Source organism: Trichosurus vulpecula, chromosome 2 (genome assembly GCF_011100635.1).
Source record: "Trichosurus vulpecula isolate mTriVul1 chromosome 2, mTriVul1.pri, whole genome shotgun sequence".
NCBI lineage: Eukaryota > Metazoa > Chordata > Mammalia > Diprotodontia > Phalangeridae > Trichosurus > Trichosurus vulpecula.
The window spans coordinates 184811175-184826942 of NC_050574.1; the positions used below are offsets into that span (position 1 = coordinate 184811175).

General features: G+C 37.7%; 1 protein-coding gene across 1 annotated transcript in view; it reads right to left on the minus strand.

Annotated features, from left to right (window-relative positions):
• Window positions 1-11510, minus strand: part of MTMR6 (myotubularin related protein 6) — a 59832-nt gene extending 48322 nt beyond the window's left edge. Inside the window, exon 1 of the mRNA XM_036744890.1 lies at window positions 11222-11510. Coding sequence (XP_036600785.1) covers window positions 11222-11245 — 24 coding nt within the window. The 5' untranslated portion in view covers window positions 11246-11510. The remainder of the gene's footprint in view (window positions 1-11221) is intronic.
• Window positions 11511-15768: the final 4258 nt, after the last annotated feature.

A 15768-nucleotide genomic window follows, 5' to 3' on the forward strand; every position in this document is an offset into this window, starting at 1 on the left:
AGTTCTCAATTCTCCTTCTCCATTCTGCTGCTCTTACACTCTGGGTTCTCTTTATATACAGTCCTAGCCAGCAGCTGACTGACTAAAACACAGTGCACATACAATAGCTCTGGTCTTAGCATCTCTCCTTAGGGCCCTGAGGGTTTCATACCTCTCCTTACCTAATGAGCAAAAGGGAGTGGGGCCTTCCTACAAACAAAGGCAAGACTCAATCAAAGGCACTTGATTGCCTCAGTGCTGAGAAGTACTCCAAAAGAAAAAAGAGTAAAAAGTCCCACTTTGCTTGCCCTTACAATGACAAAAAACTAGGATACAGCACAGTATAGTAAGGAATGCCAAATATGGTTAGAAAGGAAGATCTGGGTTCAAATATACTTCTATAGGCAGAATCCACATAAAAACAGAGGGAAACAAGTCTCCAGCCCAAGACGGCCTGGATGGTTGCTGGGAAGGGTCTATTGCACCGTGCTGGGCGCAAAGCACAACCCAACACAGACCACACCAGGACAGACCAGGCCAGGAGTAGACTGGGCAGAGCAGGCCTCAGGGCCCTGAATCACTGAGCTGTGACAGTTACCAGACTTCTCAACCCACCAACGCCAAAGACAACACAGCAGGTCAGTGGGAAAACTTCTGGATCTGGGTGAGGGAAGTACGCAGTCCAGTCCCAGCTCTGGGATGACAGAGGTGCTGCAGCAGGAGCAGCAGCAGCAGTAACAGCAGTAGCTTCTGGTTCCAGGCCCACACACTGGGGGGAATCAAGTGGCTGATCAGAGAGGGAATGCAGAGATCCCTTTGCTGGCGCTGAGGCAAGGTTCTCTTGCTTTGCCCTGCTTCGATCTGGGTTGCAGTCCTGGTTGGCAGTTCTTGGGGGAGGAGAAGCACTGGTGTGGCAGAGCTTTCTGGTAGCTACGGAGAGGGAGTTTTCCTGGTGGTTACATGGCAGAAAGGAGTGCCTGTACTCACAGACCAGAGCACAGGCCAGGAGAGGAGCACCATACCACCTCAGAATAGAAGTAGCTCTTGTTCATACCCTTTGACCTAGCGATACCACTTCTAGGGTTGTATCCCAAAGAGATCACACAAGTGGGAAAAGGACCCATATGTACAAAAATATTTATAGCTGCTCTTTTTGTAGTAGCAAAGAATTGGAAATCAAGGGGATACCCATCAATTGGGGAATGACTGAACAAGTTGTGGTATATGAAGGTAATGGAATACTACTGTGCTATAAGAAATGGGGATGATACGGACTTCATAATAACCTGGAAAAACCTACACGATATAATGCTAAGTAAGCGGAGCAGAACCAAGAGAACATTATACACAACCACAGATGTATGGATTCTGTGATGACTAACCATGATAGACTTTGCTCTTCTCAGCAATACAAGGTACAAGCACAACTCCAAAGGTCTCATGTTAGAGAATGCTATCTACATCCAGAGAAAGAACTATGGAGTCTGAATGCAGATTGAGGCACACTTTATGCTTGCCTCTTTTTTTTCCCCTTTTTTTTCTCTTTTGTTTTTGGAGGGTTTTTTTTGGTTCTGTTTCTTCTTTCTCATAATTCATTCTCTACAATTTGACTATTGTGTAAATGAGTTCAATGCGAGGTTATATGTAGAAGATATATCAGATTCCATGCCATCTGGGGGTGGGGGAGGAGAAGGAGAAAATCTGGAACTCAAAATTATGTAGAACCGAGTGTTGTAAACTAAAAATAAAAAATCTCAAAACATAAAAAATTTAAAAATTTTAAAAAAAAGAATAGAAGTAGAAGTAACTCTGAAAACAGCAGCACAAAGTTTGGGACAAAGCACTCTCCTCTCTGGAAGTAGTCCTATCCTGACAAAAAGCTCAAAAGTCAAGTAACTGGCTGGGAAAAGTCAAGTAACTGACTGGGAAAATGACTAAGCAGTATAAAAGGACTCAGACTATAGAATCTTTCTTTGGTGACAAAGAAGATCAAAACATACAGCCAGAAGAAGTCAACAAAGTCAAAGATCCTACATCAAAAGTCTCTAAGAAAAATATGAATTGGTCTCAGGCCATGGAAGAGCTCAAAAAGGATTTGGAAAATCAAGTAAGAGAAGTAGAGGAAAAATTGGGAAGAGAAATGAGAGTGATGCAAGAAAATAATGAAAAACAAGTCAACAACTTGCTAAAGGGGACCCAAAAACACTTCTATCACTTACCAGCTGGATAACTGGGAACAAACCAACACCCACTCTGACCTGTCTGCTGATCTCTAAAACTGGAATACTTGTATAAAACTGGAATACTTGTAGTATCTCATATGGTTCTTGAGAGAAGAAAAATAAATGTCTACTAAGACCTTTGAAAGCCTTAAAGCTTTCAAACAAACATCTGCAAATGCTGCTAATAATAATAAGACTACTGCCATCATTGAGGGCATAGTTGACAGTGAATAAAGTGCCAACATGTTAAACATCTGGTTAAATCTTTTAAGGGCAACAAGGTGGTGCAATGGATAGAGTGCCAGGCCTGGAGTAAAGAAGACTCATTTTCCCGAGTTCAAATCGGGCCTCAGACACTTACTGACGGCGTGACACTGGGCAAGTCACTCAATCCTGTTTGTCTCAGTTTCCTCATCTGTAAAATGATCTAGAGAAGGAAATAACATGCTTTCCAGCACCTTTTGCCAAAAAAAAAAAAAAAACCCAAATGGGATGACAGAGTGAGATATGACTGAAAGACTGAACAACAAATAAATCCAAGATGAAATTTGTCAGGAATAAATGTAAAGTTTTATCCTGGAGTTAATAAATCAATTTCACCTGATTAACAAATAGAAAAGTGAATCAATGGAACAGACTAGCCAAGGGAGAAGCAAAAATAATGGAAGTTGATAATCAAATGTTGAATAAACCTGAAAACAAATTATTTAGGAAAAAACACTTGACAAGAACTCATGGGAAAACCAGAAAAAAGTCTGGTAGAAATTGAGCTAAAACCAGCACTAAATGCTGTATACCACAATAAATTCAAAATGGATACATGAACTGAATATTAAAAATAATATCATAAAAAAATTAGAAGAGAAGGAGGTCATTTACCTTTCACATTAGATATGTGTAAAAGAAGAATTCCTAACTACACAAGATAAAGAGGCAATTACAAAGGATAAAACTGATTGCATGAAATTGAAAAGCTTTTGAACAAACAAAATTTATGTATCTAGAATAAAAAAAGAAACAGAAGAATGGGAAAAATATAATATCACTGATAAGGGCTTGGTATCATATGTAGACAACTAACAGAAATACATAAAACCAAAAGCCTTTCCTCGATAGATATGTGAATAGTCAAAAGATGTGAAAAAAAGAGTTCTCCAAAAAGAATCACAAAATATTAATAACCATATAAAAATGCTGTAAATCATTAATAATAAAAGAAATGAAAATCAAAACAACAGTGAGGGTTCACCTCACACCTAGCAAATTGGTGACAAAAGATGGGAAGAGTCAATGTTGGAGAATGTTTTGAGAGACAAGAATTCTAATGCACTGTTGGGGAAGCTATGAATTGATATAAGCATCCTGGAAAAAATTTGGAATTATGTGAATCAAAATATCTGTATCTTTTGATCTAGAGATTCCACAGCTAGGCATATAAGAGAAAGTTTCCATATACACCACAGCATCATATTTTATGATACTAAAGAATTGGGAGGGAATGCATGCCAATTGACTGGAAAATGGCTCAACAAACTCTAGTACATGAATGTAATAGAGTATCACTGAGCTATAATAAATACAGAGAACCATGATAAGACTTAAATGAACTGATGCAAAGTAAAGTAAGCAGAGGTAGGAAAACAATATACACAATGTTAGCAATATAAATGGAAAGAATCACAAAGTAATTGAAACTAACTGTTGCAAAACTGTAAACAAGCTTGCCTCCAAAGAAGTAGTATGAGAAGAAACTTCCCCCCAACTCCTTATTGAGACTGGGGAGGAAAGGAGTCATCCACAGGTGTGGCACACAGGATAAGATATAAGATTTTTTGATGTACTGATCAGTTTTACCAAATTTGCTCCCTCCCCATCACTGCCTCAAAGAATCCCTCTCTTCCTTGAAGATGGAATTTCAAAAACCATATGCTACATGAAGCATCCCCTACCCCCAACTGCTAATGCTCTTCACTCCTAACTACTATATTAACAAACTATAGTAACTTTGTCCTTATTAGAATTTTAAAATTTATTCTGTATATAAAATTATAAATGTACTTGTCTCCCCAACAAAATGTAAATCCCTTTCTAGCCTTCCTTCTCCTCTCATCTCCATTTCTTTCTCCTTTTTCCTTTTTCTTCAACCTCTTTCTCTGTTTTTTCTCTCCTCATTTGCCTTAGATCTGCTAGTGGCACCTTTGCGCAACTTTAGACCTGTTTATGTATAAACTAACGCACTCAATCACTAATTTAATGAATCATTTCTGTAATGCCTTGTTGTACTGTAGGGACTTGAAAGAATTCGTAAATGTCTTTTGGCATGCAGTTTACTATAGTATCAAAAAAATTACTATAGTATTCAAAAAATTTTACTATAGTGTCCCAAATCCTCCTTTAGCTTGCAGTTTATTATGCTATCCAAAAAGTAGCATTACAATTGCTCTGGATTAGCATGTGTAATACACATTTAATCAAATCAATTGCCAACATTTATTAACCCTACTATATGTTGGATACAAAAATAAAAAGAATGGAACAACTCCCCACTCATAAGGGATTTACATTATATTGGAGAGGAGAAAATGCAAGTACCACTTCATGATATCACTGTCATATGAGACAGGTTACATTATGTAATAACATAACAGTCAAAGATATAAAATAATATAACAATACCAAGATTCAAAGATCAAAATTTGCTCCTCCAAACAATCAGATATGGGGATAGGCTGACATGAGGAACAATCATCCAATGCCTTTCCTCGGAAACATTCTCCTAGAAGCTGAGGGGTAGCATTTCAAGCTTCTCATCTCTCCAACTCATTTGATCTCAGTTTTCTTGTCAACCTTTCCTCTCACTGAGATGTAGATGTTGTTGGCAATGAGTAAGAAACTGTACTGTGGCAGTGACCATGGCTGGCGGCACTCCCCACAACTAGTCTCTGTATATTCAAGGCTGCTGGAATCGCTACTCTGCACATGCCATCATAGTAGCATCCTTCCTGAACAGGATAGAAAAAGTAATACTTATGACAATCACCCACAAAAGACTATCAGCAACCTTCTAGTCATATTCTTTTTTTCCTACACAGTAAAAATAATAGCCCTCTTCAAAGAAGAATAACTGCAAAGGACAGAAGCAAAAGACTGACTTAAGGGCCTGTTAATAACTATCACCAAGTCACAGTAGTTGCTAGTGCCCTGGCCTTTACTTTTCTAGGCCCCTTCCTTTAAAATCCCTTATTACTACAGGCCTCTCAAATTGCTGAACTATTAGGAAGGTATTTTAAAACAATACCATTTAAAATTATTTGTATAGTATCTTACATGACACAAAACACTTTTAACATGTTTTTCTCATTTGATCCTTATGGCAACCCTGAAAGGAAGGTAGAGTAAGAGCTATTATTTCCATTTCACAGACTAGGAAATTGGGTCTTAGGGAGGTTAATTTGCTCCAAATTCACAAAGCTGTTAAAAAGAAGAACCAGAAGTAGCACTAAGACCTTTTCACTGCAGTTCCAATGCTCTCTCTACTAGCCTTAATCACTGAACAGGCACTGCCTTAGTCAAACTGAGACTTGTTAAAAACCTTAGCTTAAAAAGGCCAAGGTCTCCCACTGCATCTAAGGCTATCTCCAGCCATCCTGATCTATATCTAGCCACTGGACCCAAATGGCTACAGAGGAGAAAGTGAAGCTGCTGACTTTCCACAGCCCTCCCTCGCTTAAATCCAATTCACTTGCATGTCATGGCATCACCTCCCTGATGTCACAGTCCTCTTCAAGAAGGAAGAACAATAAACAATACTGTGTTCTCCATCCATATTTAACTTAGCACTGGGGAATGAGTCAGGAAATATAAAGCCTTTTTATAATTTAAGTGACATCTCAGCAAAAATGTATCAAAGTCATGCTACCAGTTAATAGCTGTGATAGGAAGGAGGGCTCTCATCTATAATTTAGTGCCCTGGGCAAATCAATGTTTTTTCATGGTAATGCTTTTTTTGACCTACTACAATGATCTCCAAAATGGGATGTGTATACCCGGAAGACAGAGTAAAACTATCCGCCAGGGTGTAAGAAGAAATGACCAGAACTATTTATATTTATCTTGTATCTAAAAGATATATTAGGCTCTACTAATACTTAATATACAGCATCCTAGGTCTGTATATCAGCTGGTCATGTATCCTGAGCCAAGTGCTGAATTCCATGGTGCTGAAGGGTTGACACTGGCACCTCACTCATTTGTTTGCTTTCAGTGTACTTAGATGTACTGCAGTTTAACAGTGCCCAGTTGGGTGAATTATATATGTTATTTAGGTTTAACTAAAACTAATCCTCACAAATTGAACAAGTGGCTTAGAAAGACTCTTGCAAAGAAACATTAGATTCACGAGAGCAGTAACAGGAGCACAACAAACAACAAGAAAATGGAGGAGCTAACACTTCTCTACTCCTAATACAACCTCTTCATCAGTCGCATTATAATATAAAGATAATGACAATCTAATCAAATCTGACAAGAAGCCAACCATATTGTTAGGCTTAGTTGCAGGGATCCATTAGCATTAATGATGAACCCCATCCTAAAGTATTTATTGTTCTTTGAAATATCTTAATTAGCAAAGCATTTAAAAACTAAGCTTTTGTTACTAAAAATTGTCACCTAAAAAAACCTCACATCTTCACACCTGAAAAACTTGTTCAAAGAATTTTCTGTATAAAAATCTTCCAAATGAAGGGTTTCAGTAGGTCTCAAACACATTCTTCAAAAATACAAAAATGTAACACTTTCTGAATTGCTTGCAAGAATAACTGATTAACATCAGGGAGATTAAAAAAACAAAAATCTATTAAGTAGCAGATGAGATTGAAAAATAAGTATCAGGATTCAGTAAGCAAAGATAAAGATAAGATTGTTTCCACTTCCATCTATGTATCTTTGTCAGGTATCTTTTTCAACCAAGACAGCCAACAAAAATCAAGTATCAAAATGAACAACTTAGAACAAGACTTTCAAAAGGCTGTATCTGGAAGTGTTATACCAAGATTTTCCAAAATAATGAAGCACGTAATGAATTATATTGCTCTAAGAAAATATTAGTAGTAAAGATTTTAGAGAGTAAAAAGGTTTCTTTACTATTGCAACAAAAAACTATTTTAAAAAATTTTATTTCACCTTCATCTTATCATAAATTTCTATTTTCTATGTTATGATATAAGTATATTATACTAGTACAGGAAATAAGAGGCAAAAAATTAGAAAGTTAGAGGGGGAAACAAGAAGTAGTGGCTGGCAAAAGGAAGAACAACTAAAAGTAGGAGAGAATACTAAATGAGAGACGAGTCAGAACTATAAAACCAGACACAGTAATTCAAGAGGTATTTTTATTGTGTGGGCCTATTTTAGTATAGGAACAATAGGTCAATAGCCCCTTAAGGCAGTATTATACAATATCTGCATAGCATAATAATTGAAAATAAATATATAGTCCCTAGTCCCTAAATTATATGATGCATATTCTTTAAGGCCATTATGTGCTCAATAGGTTTTTAAAAGATTTCCATGGATTAAAAAAATCAAATTTTTAAAAAGTTTTGACCTTTAAAGAATAAGCTTCAATAGAAAATTCACTTTTGTGGAAGCCCTCCTGAAGATTCTAAATGTGGTGTTATTTTAGTACTTCAAATTTGTGAAGTGTTTACAGAAAATGACATAATAACCCAAATAAATCAATGGATCCATTTTCAAAAAAAAAAAAAAAAAAGAGGAGAATATTTTCACCATATCCAAAGTCCATAGCTACACTATCCTTTACAACTAAATGACCATATATAAAAATGAGGTTGTTTTATTACCTTTTTTAGTTAGGCTTTGTTTTCCAATGTTATTAGTAGTTGGCTGTCTATTAAAAAAAATAGAATAAGGGAAAAACTACAATTTAAAATTAATAAAACCTCAAGAAATGCCAAAAATAATAAATTATGCTCTAAATTACCAGCTAATGTTAGCATCTCCTTACTCTTAAGGAGGTCTACGTTTCTTAACTTCATATTCTCATTTATTTGTCTCATTAATAAAATGTGGTCTTACATTCTACTGGCAGAAAGAGAAAAAAAGCTAAAGGACAAGCACTGCTTTTGGAATATGTAAGTCTAATAATTGACAGTTCAGATTTCAAAGGGAGAGAGAACATTCCCTAATGAGTCCTAGCAAGCCATTTTTCACAAGGTTCACAAAATTATATGATTCTGTCTAGAAGGAAACTTAGAGAAGCTCTTACTCTCTTCCAACACTACCACCACTATTTCTTCTATTAAATTCTATATAGACACCAGTTTAATTTGAAAATAGTATGGCATGATCAGTGTGTTAAAGGAAGAAGAACTGTCTTTGTGTATTTCTCGTTGTTTCTTAGCAGGATTACCTAATGAAGAACTGTCTTTGTGTATTTCTCATTGTTTCTTAGCAGGATTACCTCATTAGGGCTAAATTAGAATGTAGTAAACAGAGAGGGCTCTGAAAAGCATGTGTGTCTAGTTAAGCAATGCTCTTTCAGAGATCCAATCAAGCATTTACAGATTTCTAGATCTTGCAGAGTTACCAGAAATCAAACCTGAAATAAGTTAGCATATTTATTCTTAAATGTAAATTTTTAAAGTCTTTTATGATTAATTCTTTTATAAAACAATTCAGCCTAAATATATTTATGGTACCATCAATAAATAAAATAAACTAACAGTAAAAGTACATAGGTATGCCAGGAGATTTGAGAAATAGAAACAGCTTTTAAAAACAAGTATAAGCTTTGTTGCTGAATAAGCAAACCAAGCTAGAAGTAATGAAAACCATGCTGACTGCTCAGCCAACACTAGAAGGAAAGGGGAAATTTTGTGTGTGTGTGTGTGTGTGTGTATATGTGTGTGTGTGTGTATATGTATGTATATGTATATATGTGTATGTGTGTATGTACACACATACACATACCACATCCATTGTTGGGGTCCATGAGAATTTATTTCCTATATTTGTATTACTGGATCAAGTCTCTTAATAATAATTTTTATTTGCTTGGAAAATAAATTTGACTAGTAAAATGATCACATCACAGAATTTGAAATCCTGACATCAGGAGCCATCTAGTTCAACTCATACACAAAAAAAATTCCGATGAGAAAAACCTGAGATAAAGTCAGCTAATGGAGGCGAGAAACCTTGTGAAATACCAAAGAAATAATCTGAGAGACAGAACAAGAAATGAGATTAGACTCCAGAAGTAACCAGGTTCAAATGCTAGGGATTTGACCACAAATCTCTTTCAGTTTCTTCATCTATAAAATGGGGACAATACTACCTGTTGTAAGGAAAGAGCACTTAGATAATTCATATTCTTGTAGTACTTTTAAAAGATTTAAAAACTAAAATTGTTAGGGATATTGAACTTTCCTAAAGTAGTTTTGCATATTTGACAATATTCCTTCACAGATGCCAAAGTGAATTTTCCTAAGGTAAATCTGACCATTTCATGCCCCCTCTTTAAGAGAAAGTTCCAGAAATTCCCTGATAACCTCTAGGATAAATGCCTCTGTTTTAGCATTTAAAACTCCAGGCTGCATTTTCAGACTTACTGAACATTACTCCCATCACACACAATCAAACGAGAGCTTACTTACAAGTTAACTCACACACCACCTTATCTCCTAAAACTGCACTCCCAGTTCCTAGAATGCACTTCCACTTCACCTATTTGCCCTAGGAATCACAATCTTCCTTTAAGATATAATGAAAGTGCCACTTCCTACACAATGTCTTTTCCAATCCTATTCACTCCTTTCTCCCCTCCCCCTCGTCCTGGAAATGTCCTTTTATTTACTCTGTACATATTCTGTATCAAATTACATGTATACATGTTGTGTGCCAAGATACTAAATGGATTATTAGCTGTGACCCTTAGCCAGTCACTCAACCTTGTTTGCTTCAGACATAATACCCTACCTTGCAGGGTTATTGTGAGAATTAAATGAGGTATCTGTAAAACACTTTCAATATTTAAATACTAGCTATTATCATTATTTACAGAATGCAAGTTTCTTAAGGCCCAATTCTACCATAGCAATCAATGATTATTTCATTATCTTAATAGTTCAGTTGTTTACTTAGCCACCAAACACTTTCAAACCTTAAATGCAAACTCCTAGATTCATTTAAAAACAGGAATTCCAGACAAAATCTGGGCAACAAGTTATGTAAAAAGGAGTTGTTATTATTGGTTTCATTTTGTATTTTATACACAAAGACAAACATGAATCTTTTTGAAACCTAAACATACTTTAAATAAAAAGATTTGCAAACTGGTTTGAAACATAGTTTTGCTAAACGAATGCTACTTTTTAAATGAAGGTTGGACTGAAGATTTCAGCAAAACGCAGGAAGTTAGGAATCATGGGTGGATTGTGCATTCTATAATTTTGAGCCCGAACCTTAAAAAAAAAAAAGTGGACTCTCCCCACCGCTTCCTGTCTCCCCCGTCTTCCCCCCTCCCCGCACCGCCGCCAAATTTACAAGCATAAAAGAGAAAAACAACACACGCTTGCACTGCGGTATATCAAGCATCCCTGGATGTTTCCCGACAAGGAAGGAGCAGGTGGCTAGCGGCTTCAGGTGCACAGACTGCCCAGCCCCTGACCTGCCGCCTCGTTCAGTACAGGAAAGGATGTCTGGGCTGCGAAGTCTGCAACTGTGAATTTCCCCAGTCCTAAAACTCCCCAAATCATCCCGGTCTCATGGGCGGAAAGGAGGGTGTACACAGAAGGCCTCCCTCCTTGACCAAGGCCGGCTGTGCCCCACCCCGGAACCCCAATGGTAAGGCAGTCAAGATACTTCTGTCGCAGAAGCAGATGTCAGGACGACCCCCGCCCCCTTCAAGCCAGAGATCCCGAGCGGCCGCCGGCCTGGCCCCTCCTCCCGGGGCCAGGAGGTCGGCGGAGGCTCCCCGAGTCCCGTCCGCCATCTACCTTGGTCGTGCGAATATGCTCCATCCCGAGGCCGCTTAGGATGGAAGGCCCCAGAGCCTGCCTCACGGGCGAACCATGAACCTAAGAGAAAAGCGACGGCGGCAGCGACAGACGTGCAAGTCACAGCCACCGAAGTTACTGCACCCGGCACGGCGCGACCCCGCCCACCAGTCGGCCCCCAACCTAGCGGACGCGCGCAGCCGCATGCGCCGGTCTCCTAGAAACACTTTATGAAACCGAGGCGCGGAGGAGCGAACTGGGCTCAGAGAGTGCCAAACAAAAGAGAGGAGTGCCTGCTACGTTCTCTTCGCTGGTGGCGTTCTTCACAGCGTCCCCTATAGGAAGGAGGAAAGACAAGCTCACTTAGTATTGACTAGAAACCTGATGGGACTTTTTAAAGAAGGGGGGGCGGGGGTAAAGGCGGAGCTGAATGCCTTGATCTAAGAGAACGTCCCTGAGTTCCGGAAGCCTTTTCACTAAAACCTATTTTTAAGAAATAAATCGTAAAAACTGGAATCATGCGGAAAAAAAAACATTGCAACACCTTTCCAAAAATGTAAATCAGAATTTTAAGAAATTTATATCTTTATTTCAATATTGTTTTAATGTTTTAACTTACATTTTTGGTTGAAATACAGAAAAACTGCATCTATGGTTTGATTTTAACCGAGGTCTTGTGAATTTGTTTTTTATTCATTTTTAACATTCTTTTATATTTTCTGATTTTTAGTTCCAAATTCTCTTCCTCTCTCCAACTCTCCCCCACCCACTGGGAAGGCAAGGAATATGATATCAATAATACATGTGAAATCATGCAAAACATATTTCCATATTAGTCATAACACAAAAAGCAAGAAAAGTAAAGTAAGAAAATTATACTTCAATTTTCATCAGTTCTCTCTCTGGAGATGGATAAGCATTTTTTTCATCATGAATTCTTTGGAATTGTCTTGGATCATAGCATTAGTCAAAGCAGCTAAATCTTTCACAGTTGATCATCCTCAAAATATTGCTGTTACTGTGTATAATGATCTCTGGGTTCTACTCATTTCACTTTATATCAGTTCTTATATGTCTTCCCATGCTTTTCTGAAACCATCCCCCTCATCATTTCTTATAGCACAATAGTACCTCATTACAATCATATGCTATAACTTGATCAGTTATTCCCCAATTGATGAGCATCCCCTCAATTTCCCATTTTTTGTCCCAACAAAAAGACCTGATATAAACATTTTTGTACAGATAGATCCTTTTTCTTTTCCTCTGCTCTCTTTGGGATAATAGTGGTATTACTGGATCAAAGGGTGTGTACAGTTTTGTAGCCCTTTGGACACAGTTCCCTCTGATAGGTGTTAAGAGGTACCTCAGGGTTGCTTTAATTTACATTTCTCTAATCAATTGTGATTTAAAGTCTTTTTCACATGATTATAGAAAGCTTTGATATCTTCTGAAAACTATCTATCCATATCCTCTGACCATTTGTCAATTGGGGAATCTTGTGAATAGCAAGTTGAATAAAATTGTAATAAATATAAAATGAAAGAAAATAGGCTAAAGCACTGAGCAGTTTCTCAATGGCAGTACTAATGACTCTCCTTTACATTTCTGGGTCCACCTCAATGCCCATTTTCAATGTCAGTCCAAGATATATGTACTCAAAGACCACTCCTATGAGTGGGCCATCCAAATGTACATTATGGGGGTAGAGATTAAACCTATGACTTCATTAACATAGTATACTCTCAGATCAAGTAGCTCCCCCTTCTCTGCCTATTGAAAAGGCAAGAAAAACAAAACCCATTACAAATATATATACTCATGCAAAACAAATTCCCACATTATCTATGTCCAAAAATAATATATGCTTCAATCTATACACTGAGTTCATCAGTTCTCTTTCTGGAGGTGGACAGCATCTTTCATCATGAGTCTTTTGGTTGGTCAATATGTTCATTAGAGTTGCTAAATGTTTGAAAATTTATCTTCTATATTGCTGTTAATGTAAAAATTATTCTCCTGGTTCTGCTCACTTAATTTTGTATCAGTTCATACAAATCTTCCCATGTTTTTTGAAACTATCATTTTCATAAGCACAAAAGTATTCCATCACATTTATAACTTGACCAACCATTCCTCAATTTATTGGGCACACTTTCAGTTTCCAGTTCTTTGCCACACAAAAAGAGCAGCTACAAATATTTTTGTATGATATGGGTCCTTTTTCTCTTGATCTCTTTGGGGATACGGGTGTAGCAGTGGTATTTCTGAGACAAAGAGTTTTGAGCAGCTTAATAACTTTGGGGGCATAATTCCAAATTGCTTTCCAGAATGGCTGGACTTGTTCACAACATGGGAACATTTATTGGATTGTTTGAACCTAGCCCTTCAAGGAAGAGAGACCAAACCTATTGCTTAGAGATAGGATTTATTTAATGCTTAACTCAGGACTTCAGTTATGCTGAAGAAACCTTACACGGGGTCCAAACATTGATGCAAGGAATGTGAGTTTTCTCCTGATGTACCTCTCAAGAAACCCACATGTCTCATGTGCTTTCATACTGACCAATCAGCTATTTCCTTGTTCCTTTGTTTGAACTCCATATAATATAAAACTTACAGAGACGCAAAGGTGGGCCTGCTTCAGCCTTCCCTTCTGACAGATGACATCATAAACTTCTTAATAAATGTGCAGTTCAGGGTTTTGTTTGCTACTGAAAATTAAGGGATAATAGGTCCACCAAGAGTTCATTAATATACCTGTTTCCCCACAACCCCTCCAGAATTTATCAATTTCCTTTTTTTTTTAGTGAATTTTGCCAATCTTATCAATGTGAGGAAGTACTTCAGAGTTGTTATAATAAGCATTTCATTAATTATTAGTAATTTAGAGCATTTAAAAATATGGTTATTGACAACTTGGACTTCTTCCTCTGAAAATTGCATACCTAGATCATTTGACTATTAACTGCAGAATGGCTCCTATTCTTATAAATCTGAAGTGAGACCTTTATCAGAAAAACTTATTCCAAAGATTTTTTCCCTGTTTGCCTGCTTCCTTTCTAATTTTAAGTTGCCTTAGTTTTGCTTTTAAAAACTTTTTAATTTTATGTAATCAAATTTATCCATTTTAACTTTGTGAACCTCTGTATCTTTTGTTTGATCATGAACTCTTTCCTTATCTATAGACTTGACAGCTAATTCCTTCCATGTTCCACTAATTTAATTACGATGTCCATCCTTATGTCTGAATCATGTACTTACCTTATTTGATACTAACAAAAACCCTGTGAGGTGGGTACTATTATTACATTTTACAGATGAGGAATCTGAGACACAGAGAAATTAAGTGACTTGCCCAGGGTCAAGCAGCTAGCGTCTGAGCCGAGCTTCACACTCAGGTCCTCCCAATTCCAAATCCAGGTTACTACCTACTATGCCATCTAGTGCAGCAGGTAGGTGGTACAGTGGATAAAGTGCTAAGTCTGGGAGTGTGGAAGGTTTATCTTGTGTGTTCAAATCTGGCCTCAGACTTCCTAGCTGTGTGACCCTGAGCAAGTCACTTAACCCTGTTTACCTCAGTTTCATCATCTGTAAAATGAGCTGGAGCAGGAAATGACAAACCTCTCCAGTACTTTGTCAAAAAAAAAACAAACCAAAAAGGGTCACGATGAGTTGGATGCAATTTAAAGCAACGCACAACGATGCCATCTAGCTGCTTGTATAGGTCAATATTTATGAATGTTCTCTTGGCAATTTGTTTTTTTGTGTAAAGATGGGGTCAACAGTTACCAGACTTCTCAACCCACAAACACCAAAGACAACAGAGAAGGTTAGTGGGAAAAGCTGCGGGAGTGGAAGGAGTTTGGGGTTCAGCTACCGCCCCAGGGGCAGCGGAGGTGGGGCAGCTACAGAACTACAGCTGCAGTTGCTTCCAGCCCCCCGCCCACCTGGTGGGAGGAATTAAGTGGCAGATCAGAGCAGGAGTGAAGAGCCTGCTGAAGATCTAAGTCCAGTCCAGGTTGGGGGTTCTTGGGGAAGGAGGAGTGCTGGTGTGGCAGAGCTGGTGCATCCCCACCAAGCTTGGAACATAGTTTTCTAAACTCTACAAGCAGTCATACCCCACTGAAAAACTCAAGGGTCAAGTTAGTTGGCTGGGAATATAGCCAGGCAGCGAAAACGCACCCAGATTCAGTCTCAGACTTTGGATTCTTTCTTTGGTGACAAAGAAGACCAAAACATACAGACAGAAGAGGTTAACAAAGTCAAAGAGCCTACAACAAAAGCCTCCAAGAAAAACATGAACTGGTCCCAGGCCATGGAAGAGCTCAAAAAGGATTTGGAAAAGCAAGTTAGAGAAGTAGAGGAAAAATTGGGAAGAGAAATGAGAAGGATGCGAGAAAATCATGAAAAACAAGTCAGTGACTTGCTAAAGGAGGCCCAAAAAATACTGAAAAATATACTGAAGAAAACAACACTTTAAAAAATAGACTAACTCAAATGGCAAAAGAGTTCCAAAAAGCCAATGAGGAGAAGAATGCCTTGAA